Source organism: Trachemys scripta, chromosome 10, assembly GCF_013100865.1.
Source record: "Trachemys scripta elegans isolate TJP31775 chromosome 10, CAS_Tse_1.0, whole genome shotgun sequence".
Taxonomy (NCBI): Eukaryota; Metazoa; Chordata; order Testudines; family Emydidae; genus Trachemys; species Trachemys scripta.
Window position 1 is genome coordinate 19938724 of NC_048307.1, and position 22059 is coordinate 19960782.

The 22059-nt window shown below is 44.3% G+C and overlaps 1 protein-coding gene across 1 annotated transcript in view; it reads left to right on the forward strand.

Moving 5' to 3' along the window:
• Positions 1-22059, forward strand: part of LOC117883853 (sorting nexin-29-like) — a 38319-nt gene that overhangs the window by 10931 nt on the left and 5329 nt on the right. Inside the window, exons 2-4 of the mRNA XM_034783665.1 lie at positions 1659-1720; positions 3471-3523; positions 8312-8436. Of these exons, the coding sequence (XP_034639556.1) occupies positions 1659-1720; positions 3471-3523; positions 8312-8436 (240 nt within the window). The remainder of the gene's footprint in view (positions 1-1658; positions 1721-3470; positions 3524-8311; positions 8437-22059) is intronic.

Here is a 22059-nt window from a genome sequence, read left to right on the forward strand (position 1 = left end):
CAGTTCTAATCTCTTCTCCTGCTTGGGTAAATTGGAGATGCTTTGTGCAGGAATAGAACACATATGAGAGGTGCAGGAGGTACTCCAGGGTGATGGGTTGCAAGAAGAAGAGAAGAACAGGAGTACGTGTGGCACCTTAGAGACTAACAAATTTATTAGAGCATAAGCTTTCGTGGACTACAGCCCACTTCTTTTATGGACACAAATCTGACATCAGGAATCAAAATACTCAAAAACCAGTGGGAGAACACTTTAACCTGTCTGGTCATTCAGTGACAGACCTGCGGGTGGCTATATTACAACAGAAAAACTTCAAAAACAGACTCCAAAGAGAGACTGCAGAGCTAGAATTGATATGCAAACTAGACACAATCAACTCCGGTTTGAATAAGGACTGGGAATGGCTGAGCCATTACAAACGTTGACTATCTCCCCTTGTAAGTACTCTCACACTTCTTATCAAACTGTCTGTACTCGGCTAGCTTGATTATCACTTCAAAAGTTTTTTTTCTCTTAATTAATTGGCCTCTCAGAGTTGGTAAGACAACTCCCACCTGTTTATGCTCTCTGTATGTGTGTATATATATCTCCTCATTATATGTTCCATTCTATATGCATCCGAAGAAGTGGGCTGTAGTCCACGAAAGCTTATGCTCTAATAAATTTGTTAGTCTCTAAGGTGCCACACGTACTCCTGTTCTTCTTTTTGCGGATACAGACTAACACGGCTGTTACTCTGAAAGAAGAAGAGAGAAATGTTTTCCACCCCTTATACCTTCTCCAGTTCTTCAATGTTGTTTGGGCAGTAGGTTTTGCTAGGGAAATTTGAGGGAAATTTATTCAGTTAGAATTCTGATATAAAGGTCAGAGTTTTATATTAAGCTGAATGTTCTATGGGAGGAGGAGGAAGAAGAAGAAAAGTGTGGGCACAAAATGGTCTAACTTAAGGCCTAGAGTGATAAAGTGGTGAGGTAATATCTTTTGGACCAACTTCTGTTGGTCAGAGAGACGAGCTTTTGAGCTTATGCAGAGCTCTTCTTCAGGTCTGTGTAAGCTTAAAAGCTTCTTTCTCTTCTCAACAGAAGTTGGTCCAATAAAAGATGTTACCGGACCCACCTTGTCTCTCTAATATTCTGGAACCGGTACAGCTACGACAACACTGCATATAACTCAGTGACTTAGCCTAATTAAACAGCAAGCTTTATGTGCAGCCAGACATGTTTATAAGAGGTGTTCATCCAAGCAAGGTGTGAAAGTTGACACTGCATATTGAAATGATTTAGATTAAAAAGTTAAATGTGGCCTGTGCATTAATGTTTATGTGTAGTGGCTTGCTTACTACCGGTAATTAATTTTACCTGACTGGCATTTAACACAGAGAAGACTATGTTAATACTGTTCTTAATATTTTAAGAACTCTAGGGTAATTTTTGTTGATTCCACAAAAAGAATAACTTATTAAAATCAGATGCATTGTTTCTGCATATTAAATAAAGGGTATCTTAAAAAAAACAAAACAAAGGTCTGATCCTGCATCCTCTTACTCGTAGAAGTACTTCCATTAACCTCCGTGGGATGACTAGTACATGTGAGGAAAGTTTTCCAGAATTGGGACTAATATATTTTTGTTAAAATAATAAAGCTGTGTTGAATTTTAGGCTCACAGAACAATGACAAAAGACAGTTTCTTCTAGAGCGGCTACTGGATGCAGTTAAACAGGTAAGAAATCAAAACAATAAATGCAAGTTTGCCCCAATTCTAAAAATCTTTCAGCAGTGTATAAATGCTGAGTTGATGTTTCTGTCAAGAGTTGCTATTATTCTTCCCTCCCCTCTTCAATAGATAGAGTGGGAAACTTGCTCTTCTTAAGAAGTTCTCTCAGGTCTCTAGGAAAAAAAGGTGTGTTAGCTAATGTATTAAAATCCCAGAGCAGACGAGGCAAGTTATAGTTGAGGTAAACCCTAGCAGGGAGCCTGGGATTTACCTTGACCAGTTAAAATGCTGTTAAAACTACAGTTTACCTTGTCTACATTAGGATTTTAATGTCATTTTATCTACAGAGTTAAAAAATGCACTCTCCTGGCCCCATATAGGCATGGCATTTTGTTCATTCAAATGTTATAAACCCAGAACTTGATAGATTTTTAAGGCTAGAAGGGACCATTATGATCAACTTATATTGGAGGGTTGTGGGTAGAATGTGAAGGGAAGTTTGGTGTTCTGTATGGGGTTCTGCTTCTGTGATCTACGTCTGTGCATAGTTCTGCCCTAATTCTGTAACTGAATGTCAAAACTCTTGAGACCCTGTTACAAGAAAATACATGCAAATAAGTTAAATAATTAATAGCTTAACTCAGAAATGTTTTGAGCAATCTCTGACAACTTTAAAAAATGTGTGGAAGATTTCGGAAGTTTAGAATAAAAAAATTCTAAGTTGGTTACATTAATAAAATAATCTAGGAAAATGCAATGCTTTTGATATCTGGGTTGCCAAATATGACAGATTTTCAGTTAGCAGCTAAAAGATAGAAAGGTTTGATAATGCACTGTGTGCTGGAGTGGAGATAGTGGTAAACAGTTTACATTAGTAACTTATTTACTTTGAATTCAGATATATGTTGATTTTTTTTTTTGCTATTTTCAAACGTTGCTTGCCTCTCTATCCCATAATGTTAAATAGAGACAATGCAGGTATGATGCACTTCTTTTCTTCCCCGTCCCAAGTGCAAAATTATTATTGTTTTTGAGTTTGGTGCAATCCTGGTTCCAATACAGGGTATAGTCCTTGCTTCTGTGACTACTCACTGAAGTACATACTGCTCCTGGAAGCAATAAGTGTGTGCAGATTTAAGCCTGAATTAGTAATTGGATTTAGAAATGGAGAACATCGTCATCTTGATGAAACCGGTTTTGGATTCTTGACCCTCCAGACAAGTTAACAGAGAAATTACTTGACTTATTAAAATTATTTTAAAAATAACTTTTAAAGTCTTTATTTTCAGAATGTTTCTTTGCTGAAAAACAGAACTTTATTTAATTTCCCCAAGTTTTAATTGGTGTCCTTATAACTAAAAGGAAGCTGTACAAGGACAACTATATGTGGCAATATAAATCAATGATATGTATGATAGATATTGGCTCGTCTGTTATAATGCTTCAGAAGCAGCAGTAATTTAGTAGTGCATCTAGACTCTGCTGCTGTGCTGTTTGAATCTATTTGCTGTGTGGAGGTTTTGTCAGGGAACATAATGCTAAAATGTGATTAAGTATTCTTTCTGACAGCAGGATGGGTTTGTAACTGCCCTGCTCTACAGCCCTGCCTTGCTTCTAGGTTTTTATGTTGCTTGAAATATAACTTCCATGCTGAGTCAGTGAACATCTTCTTTTTTTTGGTTTTAAAATTAAAATGAGAGCATTTAAGAATTTTCAGTTTCTTAACACTCGTGTTATTTAAACTTATTTATTACAGTGTCAAATCCGGTTTGGAGGAAGAAAAGAAATTGCTTCAGATTCTGATAGCAGGTAAAAAGCTTTAGGGAGCATGTTTAAATTTATATATTATTACTACTTAGGCTATATAGTAAAAAGATATTTGGTCCAGTAGAGTATTTGACCCACTTAAAAACATGCTTGAGAAACTCTTGGTTGCCTTCCTCATATTGGTGCACATGAATCATATTCCAGACAAAAGGGCTACTCACGTGTTTGCAGGATTAAGGCAACATGCTGAATTCTGAAGTCTGGATATAAGTAAAGAAGAACTTTATTTTTTACCCCAATATTTCTGTTTTTAAAATGACTATATGTCTTATATTTATATAGATGTCTTAAATCTAGCCCTGTTCTGTTATGGGTTTCATATTTTAACCAATTAAAAATGAACATATGAAAACCCAAGTTTTTTTTTTCTTCTTACTTCCCAATGTTCTTTAGCTGCAAAAACATTTTCTTCCTATTCCTCTCCTCCTGCTACAAGCTGCCTCTTCTCAATGGTACAAATGCCAGTTGAAAATTGTCATTTAGTTTTTGTTGTCATTTAGGTTCCAGTTGGTCAATTAGGTTATGGCATCAAATAACAGGTTGATAGTCTAACTAATTACTAGGGCTGCTGTCTTTTTAGTGAAAGCCAGCAGAGACCAGTTGAAAGATTCTAATAGTCTACCAGAACTTACATTAAACTCCACGGCTGCCTGTCCTAAATTCTTAAACCAACTCCCGTTTCAGTTCTGTAAACTAACCTTGAACTTAGTTCAGCTGTCTTTGGAGAAAAGTACCTAGACTAGGGGTGGAAATGGCAGCTACTTCTTCCTCATGCGCTCAGCTGCCTTTTCAAGTGTAGTTTGTCATCCATTGATCAGTTTCTTACAAACGACACTGAATACCTAGATTTTTTCCCCCATAGAAAGTGAATTAAAATGGCAATTGTGAATTGTTAATTCTTATTTTTATTGTGTATATTATACCTCTCCCTCACCCTTTGTATGTTGCTTGTCTTACTGTGTAAGCTCCTGGAGTCAGGGACTGTCTTCCTGAGTGTGATCTGTAATGTTAAAATAGAAGTAGTTATCATCAGATTCAAAGCAAAAGCTTCTGACCCAAATGACTACTTTTTGCAACATTACTCTATTTCTGAAACACTTTGTCAAGAATGAGCGGTTTGGGTATCCCCTTTAGGATTGATATGTTGACAGGCATGGACATTTGGAATTGAAAAAGCCTAATGTTAAACCAAAAAATGACATGGTTTATTCACAAATAGTCTCTTGAATCAAGCAGAATGCTCATCTTGCTCAGTCATGCTATTTGGGCTGTAGTTAGGCAGCTTAAGTCTTAATTAAACAGGAAGTGAAAATTTTACATGCAGAGATTTCTGATCACACATTTTTCCAGTGTGATTTGGAGCTATGCTCAGTGGTTGAGAATATTTTTGGAGGAGAGAATAAGTCACGCTTAAGGCTTGTCTGCTCTACAAAATTAGGGCGACTAAAGTTAGGTTGACCTACAGCCACTGGAGCAATTACATTTGCTGTTGGTGTCCACACTGCCCTCTTTCTGCCACTGGTGCACGTTCTCATCAGGTGCGCTTGCACCAACTGAAGTGGGGCATTGACAGTCGGAATGTGGGGCTCACAGCTGGAGCCCCTATGCTCACAGGGCCGACAGCCTGAGATGTGAGCCCAGTGCAGGGCTCAGTTTCACAGTAGGGAGCCTACAGCAGTGAAATATACATTCTTGTCAGTTTCATGGCTGCTATTATTTCAAATTTTATCTCTGGCTCTGGCTGTCAGCCCTAGGATTGGGGGGTGGGAGGGCTCCAATTGTGAGCTTGGTGCCTGGCTGACAGCCAACAGGCAATGTAAGTAATGCAGGGTCTACACGGACACTGAGTGAGTCTAACTACATCAAACTAAGCGCTACATCTTTCGTGGTGGTGAGTTATTAAGTTGATGAAGTGGGTCACTTACATCCGTGGGAGCACCATTGTAATGTAGACATTGACAGAGTTAGGTCGACATAAGCTGTCTTACGTCAATCTAACTCTAGTGTAGCCGAGGCCTTATGTGGGTTGCAAATTTTACGAGATTTACTAATGTCAGTGATGTTCTTTCAGCCTTTTTTATAGCTGGATTTTTTAATTGTTCACAGTTCTCCAGTGTCCAGTAAACAAAGGGCCATTTTGTTGTTGGTTTGTTCTATATAGACTCTTATATTGCACACATCATTGTCATAGTATATGTTACCTACACACAAAATACACGTGATTGAAACACTTTTAGTTTCCAGTGTCTATTCTTTTTCATATAGTTTTGCTTTTTCTATAGATTACTGTATAAAATTTATTACTCCAGCATGAAAAATGTTTCCATTTCATTTTGGGAGACATAATTCAGTTTCTCATAGTAATATTCAGTATTATTCAGTTTTCTTTCTTCATGCATCTGCTTTTAATCATTTGATTGACATATCTTCCTTATCTGAGGAACTAGAATCTCTGTGTTAGCTGTTGCTTTTTAGAACTGCAAGAATCAAGTGGATTCTTTTGTTCAAACTTTGAAATTCCTATTAATAGCAGTTATCTTTAACAAAACACTGAATTATTCACATTTGTTCATAAAATTCCATCTTGTTTATCTTTTCCATAATGTGTTACTTTATACTAATACTTTATTAGTATTGCAAAAGAAGTTTCCTTAGTATTTCTCACCAAAGTTATTCTATATGTAAAAACCTGTCATGGTTCCAGGGCTTGCCCAGACAGAGGACGGAGGCTCAAAAAAGAGGCAATGTCTGGGAAAACCCAGACGTAAACTGACCCTACTGTCACCAATGATATATGGTGATCAGACTGCCTCCTTAAAACCAAAGTATTATTTATGTAACAGTAGGAACAAAGCTTGAGAAGAAAACACAGATTTTAAGACTGTCTACACGCATGTCTATCTCATGTAAAAACGTACTGTCTTCTGATGATAACTAGGCAGATTTAACTTCTTCAGAAATCCCTATCTGCGGTCTCCTGTGTTTGTCTGGTTCCCCCAAATAATTACCGCCCCTTTTTGAAAGAGTGTTCCTTTTTAAACTTGCCAGAATTCTTTTGATCTCCTGTATTTGTGGGCTCTTTCCTGTATTGGTCCAACCCAATTTATAGATTAGATGGAGAGGAAGCAAAATCATCAAAGCTAATAGTCCTGATATTGTCCCTTAACAGCTCACAAATGTTTGCGGAGAGATTATTGTTCCTTGTCTAGTTGCCTGCAGTGCATTCTTCAGTATGCATAGTTTGGCAAAACAAAGTGTGAGAGAACTATACAGGAAAAGTTGAGTTATCTGGCATTTTCCAAACTGGAAAGCTCTATAAACCGGCATTTCCAATGGCTCCCCACAAGTGGCAACATATCTGGAGAGGCGCTCCCCCCCACCAGCTCCCATTGGCCGTGGTCAGTGCTCCTAGGTGGAAGAATGGACACTGGGGCTCCATGCACTGTCCCCACCCTGCCCAACACTGGCTCTGCAGCTCCCATTGGCTGGGGACTGCGGCCAAAGGAAGCTGCGGGGATGGTGCCTGCAGGCGGAGGCAGCGCGCAGAGCCTCCTGGCCGTGTTTCTCCAGACATGTCGCTGCTTGCAGGGAGATGCCCGATGTGAGTGCTGCCCGGATCTGGCACGCCAAAACCCCTCACGCATTCCACCACCCTGCCCCGAGCCCCCTCCCATACCCAAACTCCCTCCCAGAGCTTGCACCCCCTCCTGCACCCCAACCCCCAGTCCTAAGCTCCCTCATGCGCCCAAACTCCCTCCCTCTTAGTTACCTGGAATTTTTGACTTACTGGCACCTTCCATTCTCCCAACATGCCAGATAACAAAGCATTTGCTGTATTTGTTATGACATACACCTCTACCCCAATATAATGCTGTCCTCGGGAGCCAAAAAATCTTACCGCGTTACAGGTGAAACTGCGTTATATCGAACTTGCTTTGATCCACTGGAGTGCGCAGCCCCGCCCCCCCGGAGCACTGCTTTACCACGTTATATCCAAATTCGTGTTATATTGGGTTGCGTTATTTCGGGGTAGAGGTGTATTCAGAAATGGAGTACAGTGGACTTTGGCTTAATTTTAAAAAATAAGTTAAATTTACTAAAATGTCAAGTAATAAGGTTGACGTCAATTTTTAAAAAAAGTCTAAATTACTTTCTAGGCAGATTTTGCTTCATTTTATAATGCCTAAAATAGTTGAGGAGTGTCAATATACATTTTTATGTTATTTTTCTTAATCAGGTTTGCAGTGCAGGTTGTGTTGAATAATTTAAGTTTTAAAGATAATTACAGAAAACTTGAAATCTAAAATTTCAGCTGCTATCAAGATGTAGACGTAAGTGAAGGTGTAAGCATGTTACTCTGACAAGTTTTGTGTAGTTTGCTTTTTCTCATAAAAATTGAGCTTTTTCATGTGTCGTGGGTTTGACGCTGTTCCAGTTGCACAAATGGAAATAAGCTTTGCATTTGATGTATTACAATACATCTGAAAAACAGCAAAAGTATCACTAACAAACAGGTAAAATTGCCTAGAACTTGTACATGTACATTGTCCGCATATTCCAAAAAATCATGAAATAGTTGTAAATGTTGAAGTTTATCTGTTTAAAATGTAATTGTGTTATGTACAGAGGAGCTGAAATGAATGGGATATACTGCATGTACCTGCACATTCTGCATTTATTCCAGATGTCTAAATCCACTGAATCTAAACATAATTGATTGATTTTTATTCTTTTCACATTGTCTTTAATTAATCACGTATTCTGTTGCAGAGTGACTTGCCTGTGTGCTCAGTTTGAAGCTGTACTACAGCACGGTTTGAAGAGGAGCCGAGGATTAGCATTAACAGCAGCAGCAATCAAACAGGCAGCAGGTTTCTCCAGCAGAACAGAAACAGGTAATGCACTGTTCCAACTGACCTATTGAAAAATGTCAAAATATCATCCTTGTTATGTGTAAGCAATTGACATAACCTCTAATTTTTGGGTTTAAGAAAACAAACCAGACTCTAAGCTATTTTTAATATACTTAACTAAAGTCTCATTATAAAATAAAAATGCTTGTTAATTCACTCTTTTATGTAGCATGTTGTACATATTCATGTTGAAGAGTGTTTAATATTTGAATATCTAAAAATTGGTATAAAAATCCAAGATGCTGTTAATACTAGCTTAGTACATGCTGGAATTTATTTTCTTAAAGTGATTGTAAATAGCAGTATAAACTCTCTGAATTTTTTTTTTAAGTTTAGTTTCATTTTTATTGCAGTTTTAGCCCCAAATCTCTTCCATTACTTTCAGGAGTTCTCAGTCCATACAATTCTATGGAAAGAACTTTCCAAGGCGCGTTTTATTTGGTAACAGTTGATATTGTTAAACATTATATAATTGTAATGTTGCTTTTGTAATGGTATTGTTCCATTATTAACCCTATTCTATTCTGCTTTTAATTTTCAAAATTTATGCCAGTGGGCATGAGATAGTAAGCCTCAACAGGAATTTTAAAAACAAAGCTTATGCTGCTTGTATTGGGTGGAGTATTATTTGCCTTTTTTTATTTTTGTGGTCAAAATACTTCCTTTCTTTAGTGAACACTTTGCTTTTGTGTTGGGCTCTGTTTCCTTTCTGCTCCTCTTCTTCTCTCCCCTTCATTCCCCCATATTTATTTATCCACACTTTGTGTTTAAACAGTTCAGCTTCATGATGTCTCCTTTGCTTGGCCTCCAGTGATGTGTTTGTCTTCCCTTCCTCATCCGAGAGATAACAGTTTTAAGGTATTATAAGTGAGGCTGCGAGTATGTCATGGAAGTCACAGATTCCATGACTTTCTGGGACCTCCGTGACTTCTGCAGTGGCTGGTGCAACTAGCCCAGGGGCTGCCTGAGCAGTTCGGGTGCTGGGGCAGTCTTGGGCCACTGCACCCCCTTGTCCTCCCTCCCCGTCAGCAGCAGGAGTTTGGGTGTGGGAGGGGGTTCAGGGCTAAGGTAGGGAGTTGGTGCTTACCTTGGGGGGGTCTCTCCAGAAGCTGCAACAAGCTCCTAGGTGGAGGCATGGCCAGACAGCTCTGCGTTCTGCCTCCACCTACAGGCACTGCCCCCACAGTTCCCATTGGCCGTGATTCCTGGCCAATGGGAGCTGCGGAGCGGGTGCTTGGGGTGGGGGCAGCGTGCGGAGCCCCCCTGGCCATGCCTCCACCTAGGGGCTGCAGGGACATGCTGACTGCTTCTGGGAGCCGTGCGGAGCCCGCCAGCCTACCCCCTCCCCCAGCAGCAGCGGGAGTCCCGGGCAGGGGTGAAAGTAACTTAAAGGACTTACTGGTATTCCAGAGTCCTGCGGAGGGGGCGGGGCCTCACCTGGTAGAGGCGTGGCCTTTAAATCGCCCCCGGATCTACCAGCTGCAGAGGCAGCTTGGAGCCCTGGGGTTTGGGCAGGGGTGAAAGTAATTTACATTTCTTACCCATATGGTCCAATCGCAAGCAAGCATCCCACCTCTCCTACCTACTTCATGGATCCCTCCCATTGCATGACCTAGATATAGAATATAAAGCTGCTACTACTACTAAAAATACTGTCTGTAATAAAACTTTATTATTGGAATAAGCTTGAAAAAGTGAAAACTCACTGTCACATTTTTCTCCATGTCTTCCCTCCTACTCCAGCCAGGCTGCCGATGCTAGGCCGTGCTTTCCCCCTGCCTGGCACTCAGCAGCGGCTGCAGGGGCTCCCCTCTAGCTTGCAGCAGGGAGCAGGGAGACTGGCTGAGAGGGAGAAGCAAGCCTACCCCCTGTATAAGAACAGTTTAATCTCAGCTGTTCCCTGCGCAGTTGAGCCCCGGGGGTTAGGAGCTGTTTCTGGCACCCTTGTTAATTTCACTCACAGTTGTTGGGGCGGGTGAGGGGAAGCAGAGCGTATGTGACCATGGCAGGGGCAGTTCTTTTCAGCCCCCTGGATGAGGGGATCTCCAATACTTCTATAATACAATAGTAGGGGCCGGTTGCTGGGGTCGGGGCAGTCGGCGGCAGGCTGCAGCTGCATTGTTTGTGACACACACATTCATACACATACATACTGTATGTATTACTGTCCTGTGGGGATGGTGCCAGTGCCCTTTTAAGGGGGGGGCAGGAGACAAGTGTTTCTGGGCTAACACCTCAGGAACTTCTGCTTAATGTGTGCTGCTTAATGGAGTATGTCCTTCCCCAGGGGGCTGTTGGTCCAACTCCTACACTGAAGAGCTATCTTTTTTGAGAGATCCATCCATACTGTACCTATACATTTAGAACATACCTGGATCAGAGTAGATTTAGATCTGTGAAGCAAGACAAGAAGATTTTGTTTTCCCAGGAAGACATTCATGTGGATGTTCCAAAGTTAGCTTTTGAGTGCCATACCCCCACATAGAGGGAGCCAGGGGGGCAAGGGACTGCGTTGCACCATGCTCACCAGTGCCCCGCTTTCCCTAGATCCTCTCTATTTCCTAGCAAGTCAGATATCAAGGATTTTTTAATCTCCCTTCCAGGCACATAAAAGAGTGCAGGGGGCACACCAGTGGGTGGCTAGTAGTAGGGGAAGGCAGTGCAGGGGTGAATGAAGGACAACTGGAATAGCCTTCATGAAATATACAAGATACTTAGAGAAAGTTTTGTCAATTTCAGCCTCTGCACTCTGCAGGCAGGACAAAACAAGAAGAGATCTGAGATTGCGCCCTATGTTCTTATGCAGGCAGCTAGATGGGAGAGCCCCTGCTGAGTGGGGGGTGGGGAGGATTTTAGCTGTGCAGCCAAATGCTTGTATTTGTTGTGTATATTAGTATTGGAGAGATTCCCCTTAACCCCGGGGGCAGAAAAGAACTGCCCCTGCCATGGTCAAACACACCCTCCTCCCCCCCCCCGACCCCCAGCAACTGGGAGTGAAATTAACAAGGATGCCAGAAATGGCTCCTAACCCCAGGGGCTGAATGGCGCAGGGAACAGCTGATTTTAAACTATTCTTACGCAGGGGTTAGGCTTGCTTCTCCCTCTCAGCCAGTCTCCCTGCTCCCTGCTGCAAGCTAGAGGGGAGCCCCTGCAGCCACTGCTGAGTGCCAGGCAGGGGGAAAGCAGGGAGCCTAGCATCTTCAGCCTGGCTGGAGGAGGAGTCAGACTGCACATTTCTTACTGGTCCTCCATACCGGCCCGTACCGGCTTACTTTCACCTCTGGTTCCGGGCCAAGTGCTCCTGCCCCAGAACACCTGCACAGTGCCCCTGGGCTGCCCCCTACCCCAGAGCACCCAAGTTTTAGTCAAGGGTATATAGTAGAAGTCATGGACAGGTCACGGGCCGGGAATCTTTGTTTACTGTCCATGACTTTTACTAAAATTATCTGTGACTAAAATGTAGCCTTAATTATAAGGGACCATAACCTTCAGGCTTCCGAAGAAGTGGGCTGTAGTCCACGAAAGCTTATGCTCTAATAAATTTGTTAGTCTCTAAGGTGCCACAAGTACTCCTGTTCTTTCTTCAGGCTTCTGAAAATCACTCAACTGTAACAAGTGTTGAAGTAAGATATTTGGACATTTAATCCATCTATATGGTGGAATTTATTATACTTACTGTGACCTCCACCTACAGTTTCCATAATTACAAATTATGGCATATTACAAATATAGTTAAGTGCAATAGGAACTTGTAGTTTAATCTTATTTTTTTCTCATAATTCAGTTAATGCAGTTTTTGTTCTTGTTGGTCATGGGCTAAGATAAGTTATGCTGGTGTTCTGGACTCTTGTATTAATGTTTTCTTTGAAGCCTAAAGACTTGTCTTTCTTTGGAAATTATTGTGCACGTTCTCTGAATTATCCTTTCAGTGTGGTTTGTATAGATAGCTTTGAACATTTCTTTCCTCGGTAGTGATGGGCAAAACTCAAAACAGTTTGGAGGTTCAGACTGGATAAACAAATGAAAGTTCAGCTGCTTATTCAGATCTTTGTGGAATCCTAGCTTCTTCTATACCTGTTGTTGCCTTTTTTTTAGTGTGGATTGGGATGGCAGAATGCTTTGCTTCTTTCTCCCTTCTCCCATTGGTAGTTTCTTCATTGCATAGCCTCCCCAGCCTGCAATCAACAATCTCCTCCTTTTGTTCAGCAGCTGTTCTGCCCTCTCCTAATCCAAGATCTCGTATTCTACAGTTACCTATTACTGCTCCTGGTGATCACAATACTTTGACATTTAAATGCATTCCTATATTCCTCACTATTATTAGGGCCCTACCAAATTCATGGCCATGAAAAATGTGTCACGGACCATGAAATCTGGTCATGCATCCCCCCTGGTGAAATCTGGTCTTTTGTGGGCTTTTTACCCTATACTTCTAAATTTCACTGGGGAGACCAGCGTTTCTCAAATTGAGGGTCCTGACCCAGAAAGGAGTTGCAGGAGGGTCACAAGGTTATTTTTGGTGGGAGGGGCATGGTATTGCCACCCTTCTGCGCTGACTTCAGAACTGGGTAGCTGGAGGGCGGCAGCTGTTGGCTGGGTACCCAGCTCTGAAAGCAGCTGTCCACCAGCAGCAGTGCAGAAGTAAGGGTAGCACTACCACAACCTCCTATACAATAAACTTGGGATTCCCCCCCCCACTCCTTTTTGGGTCAGGACCCCTACAATTACAACACCGTGAAATTTCAGATTTAAATGGCTGAAATAATGAAATTTATGATTTTTAAAATCCTATGACTGTGACATTGACCAAAATGGACTGTGAATTTAGTAGGGCCCTAACTATTATGCTTCAGGGCTCACTGTATGGTTGGTGGTAAAATCAGAAGCATGTGAGGTTCCTTGTTCCGTCTGTGAACTTCCTTAATCTTAAAATTCTGAGATATCCATCCACATTACCTAGCTCAGCTAAACTGTTCCCAAGCTTCCATGTGCTTATATAACTGTTTAAAAAAAAAAAAAAAAAGCATTTTACTTGGCTGCCTGTCAGTAATATGAGATTCTTTTTGTACTTCGAGGAGAGGAGTATCTTTTTTTTTGGCTGCATAGAAAACCATAATAACGAGTAACATGTGGAAGCTCAATCAAGAGTGAGAATGTGGATGTGGTGCAGCAGGCAAATTTAACAACACCGAATAGTGACTGAAGAGAACATATGATCAATATGTCAGTGACTATTTGCAAGTAAACTTATTTTTCTGAATGATTGTGCATCTCCAAAACAGGTACAAATGTAATTTAATACTGTTATTACTGTCAGGAAAATGATTCTGAGCTGGTTTGTATTAAGGGTGGCTATAACACAAAGGAATAGATGAACTCTGTGATTAACATATCTGAATGCTACATTTCTGCTGTATAAATGTGGCTCTAGCAGCAATCTTTGGCAGTAAAAAAGTTGGACAACTCAGCTGAACTTAATGGATGCAAATTTTATGACAAAATGTGATCCAAAATCGCTGTAAACATCTACAATGCTGCTTTTTACATCAGTGCTGATCTTTTAATATTGTTTTATTTTTATTCATATTAAATACAAACGGAGTATTTTACCAAAGATACACTTTGAAAAAGAGCAGCCTTTTTGAGTGGATCTTTGAAAAGCCTTTGGTACTTAAAAATATATATAAAATATTATATTTTTGTTTTTTGTAAGCAAGATTCTGAAACAAACATTTTTGCCCTTTGAGAGCGAATGTGGTTCTCAGGGCTGTAGCTATATGTAATCTTGAAAGGCATGTGCAATTGTTATAGGTCCCTTCTTCCTCAGTAGTGTCGCAGCTCTGTCTCTAGTTTGATGTTCCTTTATTCTTGTGTTCTCTTGGATTGAAATAACAATACAGGACTTCATTTTGATCAGTCAAGATTTTGGTATATGTTAGTGTCCTTTAGCATAAAGGGTCTGCATTCCTTGCAGTGTTTGTTTGAATAATGGGTAGAACAGTATTTTGAGAAGATTCAAAATATTTGAAGAGAATTCCTCCTCTTTCTTCTCCCCCAGTTACACTTCTGTTATCACAATGGTCTTAACAGAAGCAGAGGTTAGGTGCCTGTTTCTCTCTTCTCCCTGCTCACTAGAACTCTTCTGCTCTTGCCCCTTGTCAGTGATACTCTTGTGCCCATGTGTTTTATCTTTTCTTTGTTGCATCATCTCCCCCTATGTAGTTCAGGTATAATATACTGGTATAGATTGTTCCATTACCTTGGATGCTCCAGGATTATACTAATAAATCATAACCCAGTGACCCATTCTTGGAAGCTGCATAATCTATTTTATAGATGGTAAACCATGGCACAGAAGTTGAGTGGCTTTTTTAAGGCCATGTGAAGAGCCAGTGACAGACCTAGGGAACAGAACTTGAAAATACAAATAACTTATACTTGTAAACCATGAATGATGTGGAGAAAGTGACTAAGCAAGTGTTATTTATCCTTTCACATAACACAAAAACCAGGGGTCACCCAATGAAATTAATAAGCAGCAGGTTTAAAACAAAAGGAAGTACTTCTTCACACAACACACAATCAGCTTGTGGAACTCCAGGAGATGTTGTGAAGGCCAAAACTATAATTTGGTTAAAAAAAGAACTAGATAAGTTAATGGAAGATAGCTCCATTAATGGCTATTAGCCAGGATGGTCAGGTATACAACCCCATGCTGTGGATGTCCCTAGCCTCTGACTGCCAGAGGCTGGGAGTGGATGACGAGGATGGATCACTCAATTATTGACTATTCTGTTCATTCCCTCTGAAGCACCTGACATTGGCCACTATTGGAAGAGAGGATACTGGGCTAGATGGATCATTGGTCTGACCCAGTATGCCCATTCTACTTCTTGGGGAATTCTGCGCAATCAGAATTTGCACAGTGTTAGTAATGGGAGATTTGGTCATTAGAAACATAGATAGCTGGGTTTGTGATGACCGGGAGAACCGTATGGTGACTTGCCTGCCTGGTGCAAAGGTTGCGGATCTCTCGAGCCATCTAGATAGACTTGCGTATAGTGCTGGGAAGGAGCCGGTGGTCTTGGTACATGTAGGCACCAATGACGTAGGTAGGAGAGATGTTCCAGAGGCCAAATTTAGACTGCTAGGAAAGAGACTGAAATCCAGGACCTCTATGATGGCATTCTCAGAAATGCTTTCAGTTCGACGTGCAGGGCCAGATAGGCAGGCAGAGCTTCAGAGTCTCAGTGTGTCGATGAGACGATGGTGTAGGGAGGAGGGGTTTAGATGTATTAGGAACTGGGGAAACTTTTGGGGTGGGAGAGCCTATACAGGAAGGATGGGCTCCACCTAAACCAAAGTGGATCGAGACTGCTGTCACTTAACATTAAAAAGGTTGCAGAGCAGTTTTTCAATTAAGAGATGGGGGAAAACCGATTGCTGCAGAGGAGCACGTGGATTGGATAGAGACTTCTCTTAGAGGAGAGTCTATTGATAGATATTCTCTAGGTTTTAGTCAGAAGGAGAGGATGAAGTATGGGCCAGATCAGATGAGAAACATTCACATAAAAAAGAATCTGACACATCAGAAAAGAGCAGACAAATAAACAGTGACAAATTTTTAAACTGCTTGTGCACAAATGCTAGAAGTCTAAATAATAAGTTGGGTGAACTAGAATGCCTTGTGTTAAAGGAGGATATTAATATAATTGGCATCACAGAAGCCTGGTGGAGTGAGGATATTCAATGGGACATAATCATTCCAGGGTACAAAATATATTGGAAGGACAGAACAGGTTGTGGGGGGAGGTGGGGTTGGGGAGAGGGTTTCACTATATGTGAAAGAAAATTTAGAATCAAATGAAGTAAAAATCTTAAATGAATACACATGTTCCATAGAATCTCTATGGATAGTAATTCCATGCTCTAATAAGAATATAACAGTAGGGATCTATGATTGACCACCTGACCAGGACAGTGATCGTGCCGATGAAATGCTAAGGGAGATTAGAGAGGCTATCAAAATAAAGAACTCAATAATAGTAGGGGATTTCAATTATCCCCATATTGACTGGGTACATGTCACTTCAGGATGAAATGCGCGGGCTGAGGGACGTGCTGGCTCCCTTCCTGCAGCCTCCATTGGCCTGGAGCGGCAAATCGCGGCCAGTGGGAGCCGTGATCGGTCGAACCTGCGGACACGGCCGGTAAACAAACCGGCCTGGCCCGCCAGGGGCTTCCCCTGAACAAGCAGCGGCCCTAGTTTGAGAACCACTGCTTTAAATGACTGCTTCTTGGAGCAGCTGGTACAGGAACCCACAAGGGAAGAGGCAATTCTCAATTTAGTCCTGAGTGGAGTGCAGGATCTGGTCCAAGAGGTAACTATAACAGGACCGCTTGGAAATAGTGACCATAATATAATAACATTTAACATTCCTGTGGTGGGAAGAACACTTCAACAGCCCAACACTGTGGCATTTAATTTCAGAGAGGGGAACTATGCAAAAATTAGGAGGTTAGTTAAACAGAAATTAAAAGGTATAGTAACTAGAGTGAAATCCCTGCAAGCTACCTGGACACTTTTCAAAGACACCATAACCTGAGCCGTCCTTTGTAGGTGACAAATCTGAGGAATTGTCACAGATTGAAGAGTCATTAGAGGAGGTTTTGGAATTAATTGATAAACTTAACAGTAACAAATCACCGGGACCCGATGGCATTCACCCAAGAGTTCTGAAAGAACTCAAATGTGAATTTGCAGAACTATTAAGTATAGTTTGTAACCTATCCTTTAAATTGGCTTCTGTATCCAATGACTGGAAGATAGCTAATATAACGCCAATATTTAAAAAGGGTTCGAGAGGTGATCCCGGCAATTACAGACCGGTAAGTCTAACGTTCGTACCGGGCAAATTAGTTGAAACAATAGTAAAGAATAAAATTGTCAGACACATAGAAGAACATAAATTGTTGGGCAAAAGTCAACATGGTTTCTGTAAAGGGAAATCATATCTTACTAATCTATTAGAGTTCTTTGAAGGGGTCAACAAACAGGTGGACAAGGGGGATCCAGTGGATATAGTGTACTTAGATTTCCAGAAAGCCTTTGACAAGGTCCCTCTGTGACGAACTGGGTCTGTTCTTACTGTGGTGTGTGAATGCTGACAGGGGAGTGTTGCTAGGATAGTCTGCATTGCGGGATGGGAGTCTGCCTGAGGGCGAATACCTGAGCCTGTAACATGAGAACCCAGGAAGGGGTTGGAGGCCAGGTGACTCCTTGGCCCGGGAAACTGAACAAAGGCTGTGGGAGGGGTCGCTGAAGGCAGAGTTTTGGAAGCTGGGTGGTGAGATGGGGGGGAGGCAGAGATTGCTCTGACCTCCCAAGAGGGGCTGGGATGCCCTGGGACCCCAAGATGGACCTAACTGAGGGGGTCTCTGTTGTCTGTGCCTGCAAGACCTGTCTTGGACTGTATTCCTGTCATCCAAATAAACCTTCTGCTTTACTGGCTGGCTGAGAGTCATGGTGAATCGCAGGAGGCCGGGGGTGCAGGGCCCTGAGTCCCCCAATACTCCGTGACATCTGATGGCAGCGGCGGGATCTATTGCACCCCGTGGACGGCGCTTCCTGCAGTAAGTGACTGGGGAGCTGTGAGCACACAGGCTGGTGAGTGGCCAGCAGGAAGATGTATGCCAAGCGGCTTAAGAGCGACCTGGTGGAGCTGTGCAAGCAGAGGGGGCTGCGCATTGGGAGGCTCACCAAAGAACAGCTCATTGCCCGGCTGGAGGCGGAAGATCGCGCGAATGAACTGCTCCCTGTGTCTCAGGGAAGCAGCCTGGCAAATGCAGCGCAGGCACCAGAGTCTGTCCCAGCTGGGAGTGGTCAGCCGGCTGCTGAGGGCTCCCCGAGACCCCTCCTTCCTATGCCTAGGGGAAGGGTGGGGAGGAACCCAGCAAATACCGAAGGCGCCGTGACCCCCCGGGCCAGCAGGGGATCCTCCCGGCGACGTTCGGCATCCGTGGAGCGGAATTGGCTGGAATGGGAGAAAGAGCTAAAACTGAGAGAGCTGGAGGATCGTGAACAGCTCAGCATGAACGGGAGGAGAAAGAGAGACAGAGACAGCATGAAGAGAGACAGAGGCAGCATGAACGGGAGGAGAAAGAGAGACAGAGACAGCATGAACTGGAACTGGCGAGATTGAAGGGCAGCGAACCCCCGGCTGCGGTGAGTGAGGGGGGACCCAGGACTGCACGGAGCTTTGATAAGTGCATCCTGGCCCCACGCAAGGAGGGGGAGGACATGGATGACTTCCTGGAGGCCTTTGAGACGGCCTGCGAGCTGCACCGGGTTGATCCCGCGGACAGACTCCGGGTCCTTACCCCCTTACTGGACCCCAAAGCCGTGGCATTGTACCGCCAACTGGGAGAGGCAGAGAAAAGGGACTACGAACTATTCAAAAAGGCCCTGCTACGGGAGTTTGGGCTGACTCCTGAGATGTACCGGGAAAGGTTCCGGAGTCAGGATAAAACCCCTGAGATCTCATATCTGCAACTAGCCGTCCGCATGGAAAGATACGCCAGCAAGTGGGCTGATGGGGCCCAGACGAAGGAGGACCTGATTAAACTGCTGGTACTGGAGCAACTATATGAGCGGTGCCCATCCGACCTGAGGCTGTGGTTGGTGGACCGAAAGCCAGAGAACCCGCGACACGCAGGGCAGCTGACCGATGAGTTTGTAAAGAGCCGGTCAGGGGGTGGCAGGGAGGAGCCCCAAAGGAACAGGCCCGCCGCGATGCAGAGAGAGAGTCACCCTGGGACCTCCCAAAGGGGGAATATGGGGAATCCCCTCCCACGGGGAATGCCCAGCGTCAGGGACAACCGACCGGCTCGAGGGGACCCACAGGACATGAGCTGCTATTACTGCGGCCGAAGAGGCCACGTTCGGGCCCAGTGCCCCAAGCTCAAGGACAGACTGAGCAGACCGAACCCGCACAGGGTTAACTTGGTAGAGGCCCAGACGGACGAGGGGCAGGCTTCTCACGCAAGAGGGGCTGGCAGCTTATCAACTGCTCAAGAGAGAGAAGGGCCCCAGGCCAGCTCCTCTAGGGGGCTGGATGCCCCAGACTCAGGGTTTTTGGTTTATACGGTGGGCGCGGGGCTGTCCCTCCGGAGAGAGTACCTTGTTCCCCTGGAGGTGGATGGGAGGAAGGTCAATGGATACTGGGATACGGGCGCAGAGGTGACGCTGGCCCGGCCCGAGGTGGTGGCCCCAGATCAGGTGGTGCCCAACACCTACCTGACCCTGACGGGGGTGGGCGGAACACCAGTCAAAGTGCCCGTGGCAAGGGTACACCTGAAGTGGGGGGCCAAGGAGGGCCCCAAGGATGTGGGGGTACACCCGTATTTGCCCACTGAGGTATTGATGGGGGGGGACCTGGAGAACTGGCCAAGCAACCCCCAAAGGGCACTGGTTGTGACCCGCAGTCAGAGCCGGCGAGGGGCACTGCGCCCTGGCCTTGGGGGGGGTGCCTTGCCTGAGGCGCAGGACCCTAACCTGGTGGGGAGGGAACGCCCAGGGACACGGCTCAGGGAGGCTGCAGCTTCAGACCCAGCGGACGAGAAAGAGCAGGCGGCCATCCCTGTCCTAACTGCCGAGTTCCAGGCCGAGTTGCAGAGAGATCCCTCCTTGCGGAAGATAAGGGACCTGGCCGACCTCAATGCGGTACAGACCATGGGACGAGGTGGCCGGAAAAGGTTCCTGTGGGAGAAGGGGTTCCTGTACCGAGAATGGGCTCCCCCAGGGAAAATGGAGTCAGGGGGGATCAGGAGGCAGCTGGTGGTACCCCAGAAGTATCGCCGCCAGCTACTGTGCCGGGCCCATGACGTTCCTCTCTCAGGGCACCAGGGAACCTAGCGTACCCAGCAGAGGCTGCTACCGAGCTTTTACTGGCCTGGGGTCTTTGTTACGGTCCGACAGTACTGCCGATCCTGTGACCCCTGTCAGAGGGGGAGGAAGGCCTGGGACAACGGGAAAACAGTTTTAGGACCCTTGCCCAGCATAAAGGATCCTTTCCGGAGGGTGGCCAAGGTTAAAAGGGCGGCTCTAAACCAAGAGAGCCCAAAGCACAGACCTCCAGACTGGAGCGCTGGGAGAAGACCACAGCCCAGTTGGAACCCCAGGGGTATTGGGGTGGGAAAAGGGCACAGGCCGCATAAACCTTCCCACTTGCGAACTGCGAGTGCCATCAAGCACCCCGACCTAAGGGAGGGGCGTGAAACTGGAGGGGCCTGGTGTAATTCTCACCAAGGAATGGAAGGGATGCGGGGGCATCCATGGGAATGGGGGTAGGTTCGAACTTCCCTGGGTCACTGGCTAAAGTGACCCTGCTCAGTTCGGTCTCGAAGGGGGGAGAAATGTGACGAACTGGGTCTGTTCTTACTGTGGTGTGTGAATGCTGACAGGGGAGTGTTGCTAGGATAGTCTGCATTGCGGGATGGGAGTCTGCCCGAGGGCGAATACCTGAGCCTGTAACATGAGAACCCAGGAAGGGGTTGGAGGCCAGGTGACTCCTTGGCCCGGGAAACTGAACAAAGGCTGTGGGAGGGGTCGCTGAAGGCAGAGTTTTGGAAGCTGGGTGGTGAGATGGTGGGGAGGCAGAGACTGCTCTGACCTCCCAAGAGGGGCTGGGATGCCCTGGGACCCCAAGATGGACCTAACTGAGGGGGTCCCTGTTGTCTGTGCCTGCAAGACCTGTCTTGGACTGTATTCCTGTCATCCAAATAAACCTTCTGCTTTACTGGCTGGCTGAGAGTCATGGTGAATCGCAGGAGGCCGGGGGTGCAGGGCCCTGAGTCCCCCAATACTCCATGACACCCTCACCAAAGGCTCTTACGTAAATTAAGTTGTCATGAGATAATAGGGAAGATCCTTTCATGGATTGAGAACTGGTTAAAAGACAGGGAACCAAAAGGTAGGAATAAATGGTAAATGTTCAGAATGGAGAGGGGTAACTAGTCGTGTTCCCCAAGGGTCAGTCCTAGGACCAATCCTATTCAACTTATTCATAAATGATCTGGAGAAAAGGGTAAACAGTGAGGTGGCAAAGTTTGCAGACGATACTAAACTGCTCAAGATAGTTAAGACCAAAGCAGACTGTGAAGAACTTCAAAAAGATCTCACAAAACAAAGTGATTAGGCAACAAAATGGCAAATGACATTTAATGTGGATAAATGTAAAGTAATGCACATTGGAAAAAATAACCCCAACTATACATACAATATGATGGGGGCTAATTTAGCTTACAACTAATCAGGAAAGTGATCTTGGAGTCATCGTGGTTAGTTCTCTGAAGACATCCACACAGTGTGCAGTGGCAGTCAAAAAAGCATGTTAGGAATGTTTAAAAAAGGGATAGAGAATAAGATGGAGAATATCTTATTGCCCTTATATAAATCCACGGTACGCCCACATTTTGAATACTGTGTACAGATGTGGTATCCTCGTCTCAAAAAAGATATACTGTCATTAGAAAAGGGTCAGAGAAGGGCAACTAAAATGATTAGGAGTTTGGAACGGGTTCCATATGAGGAGAGATTAAAGAGGC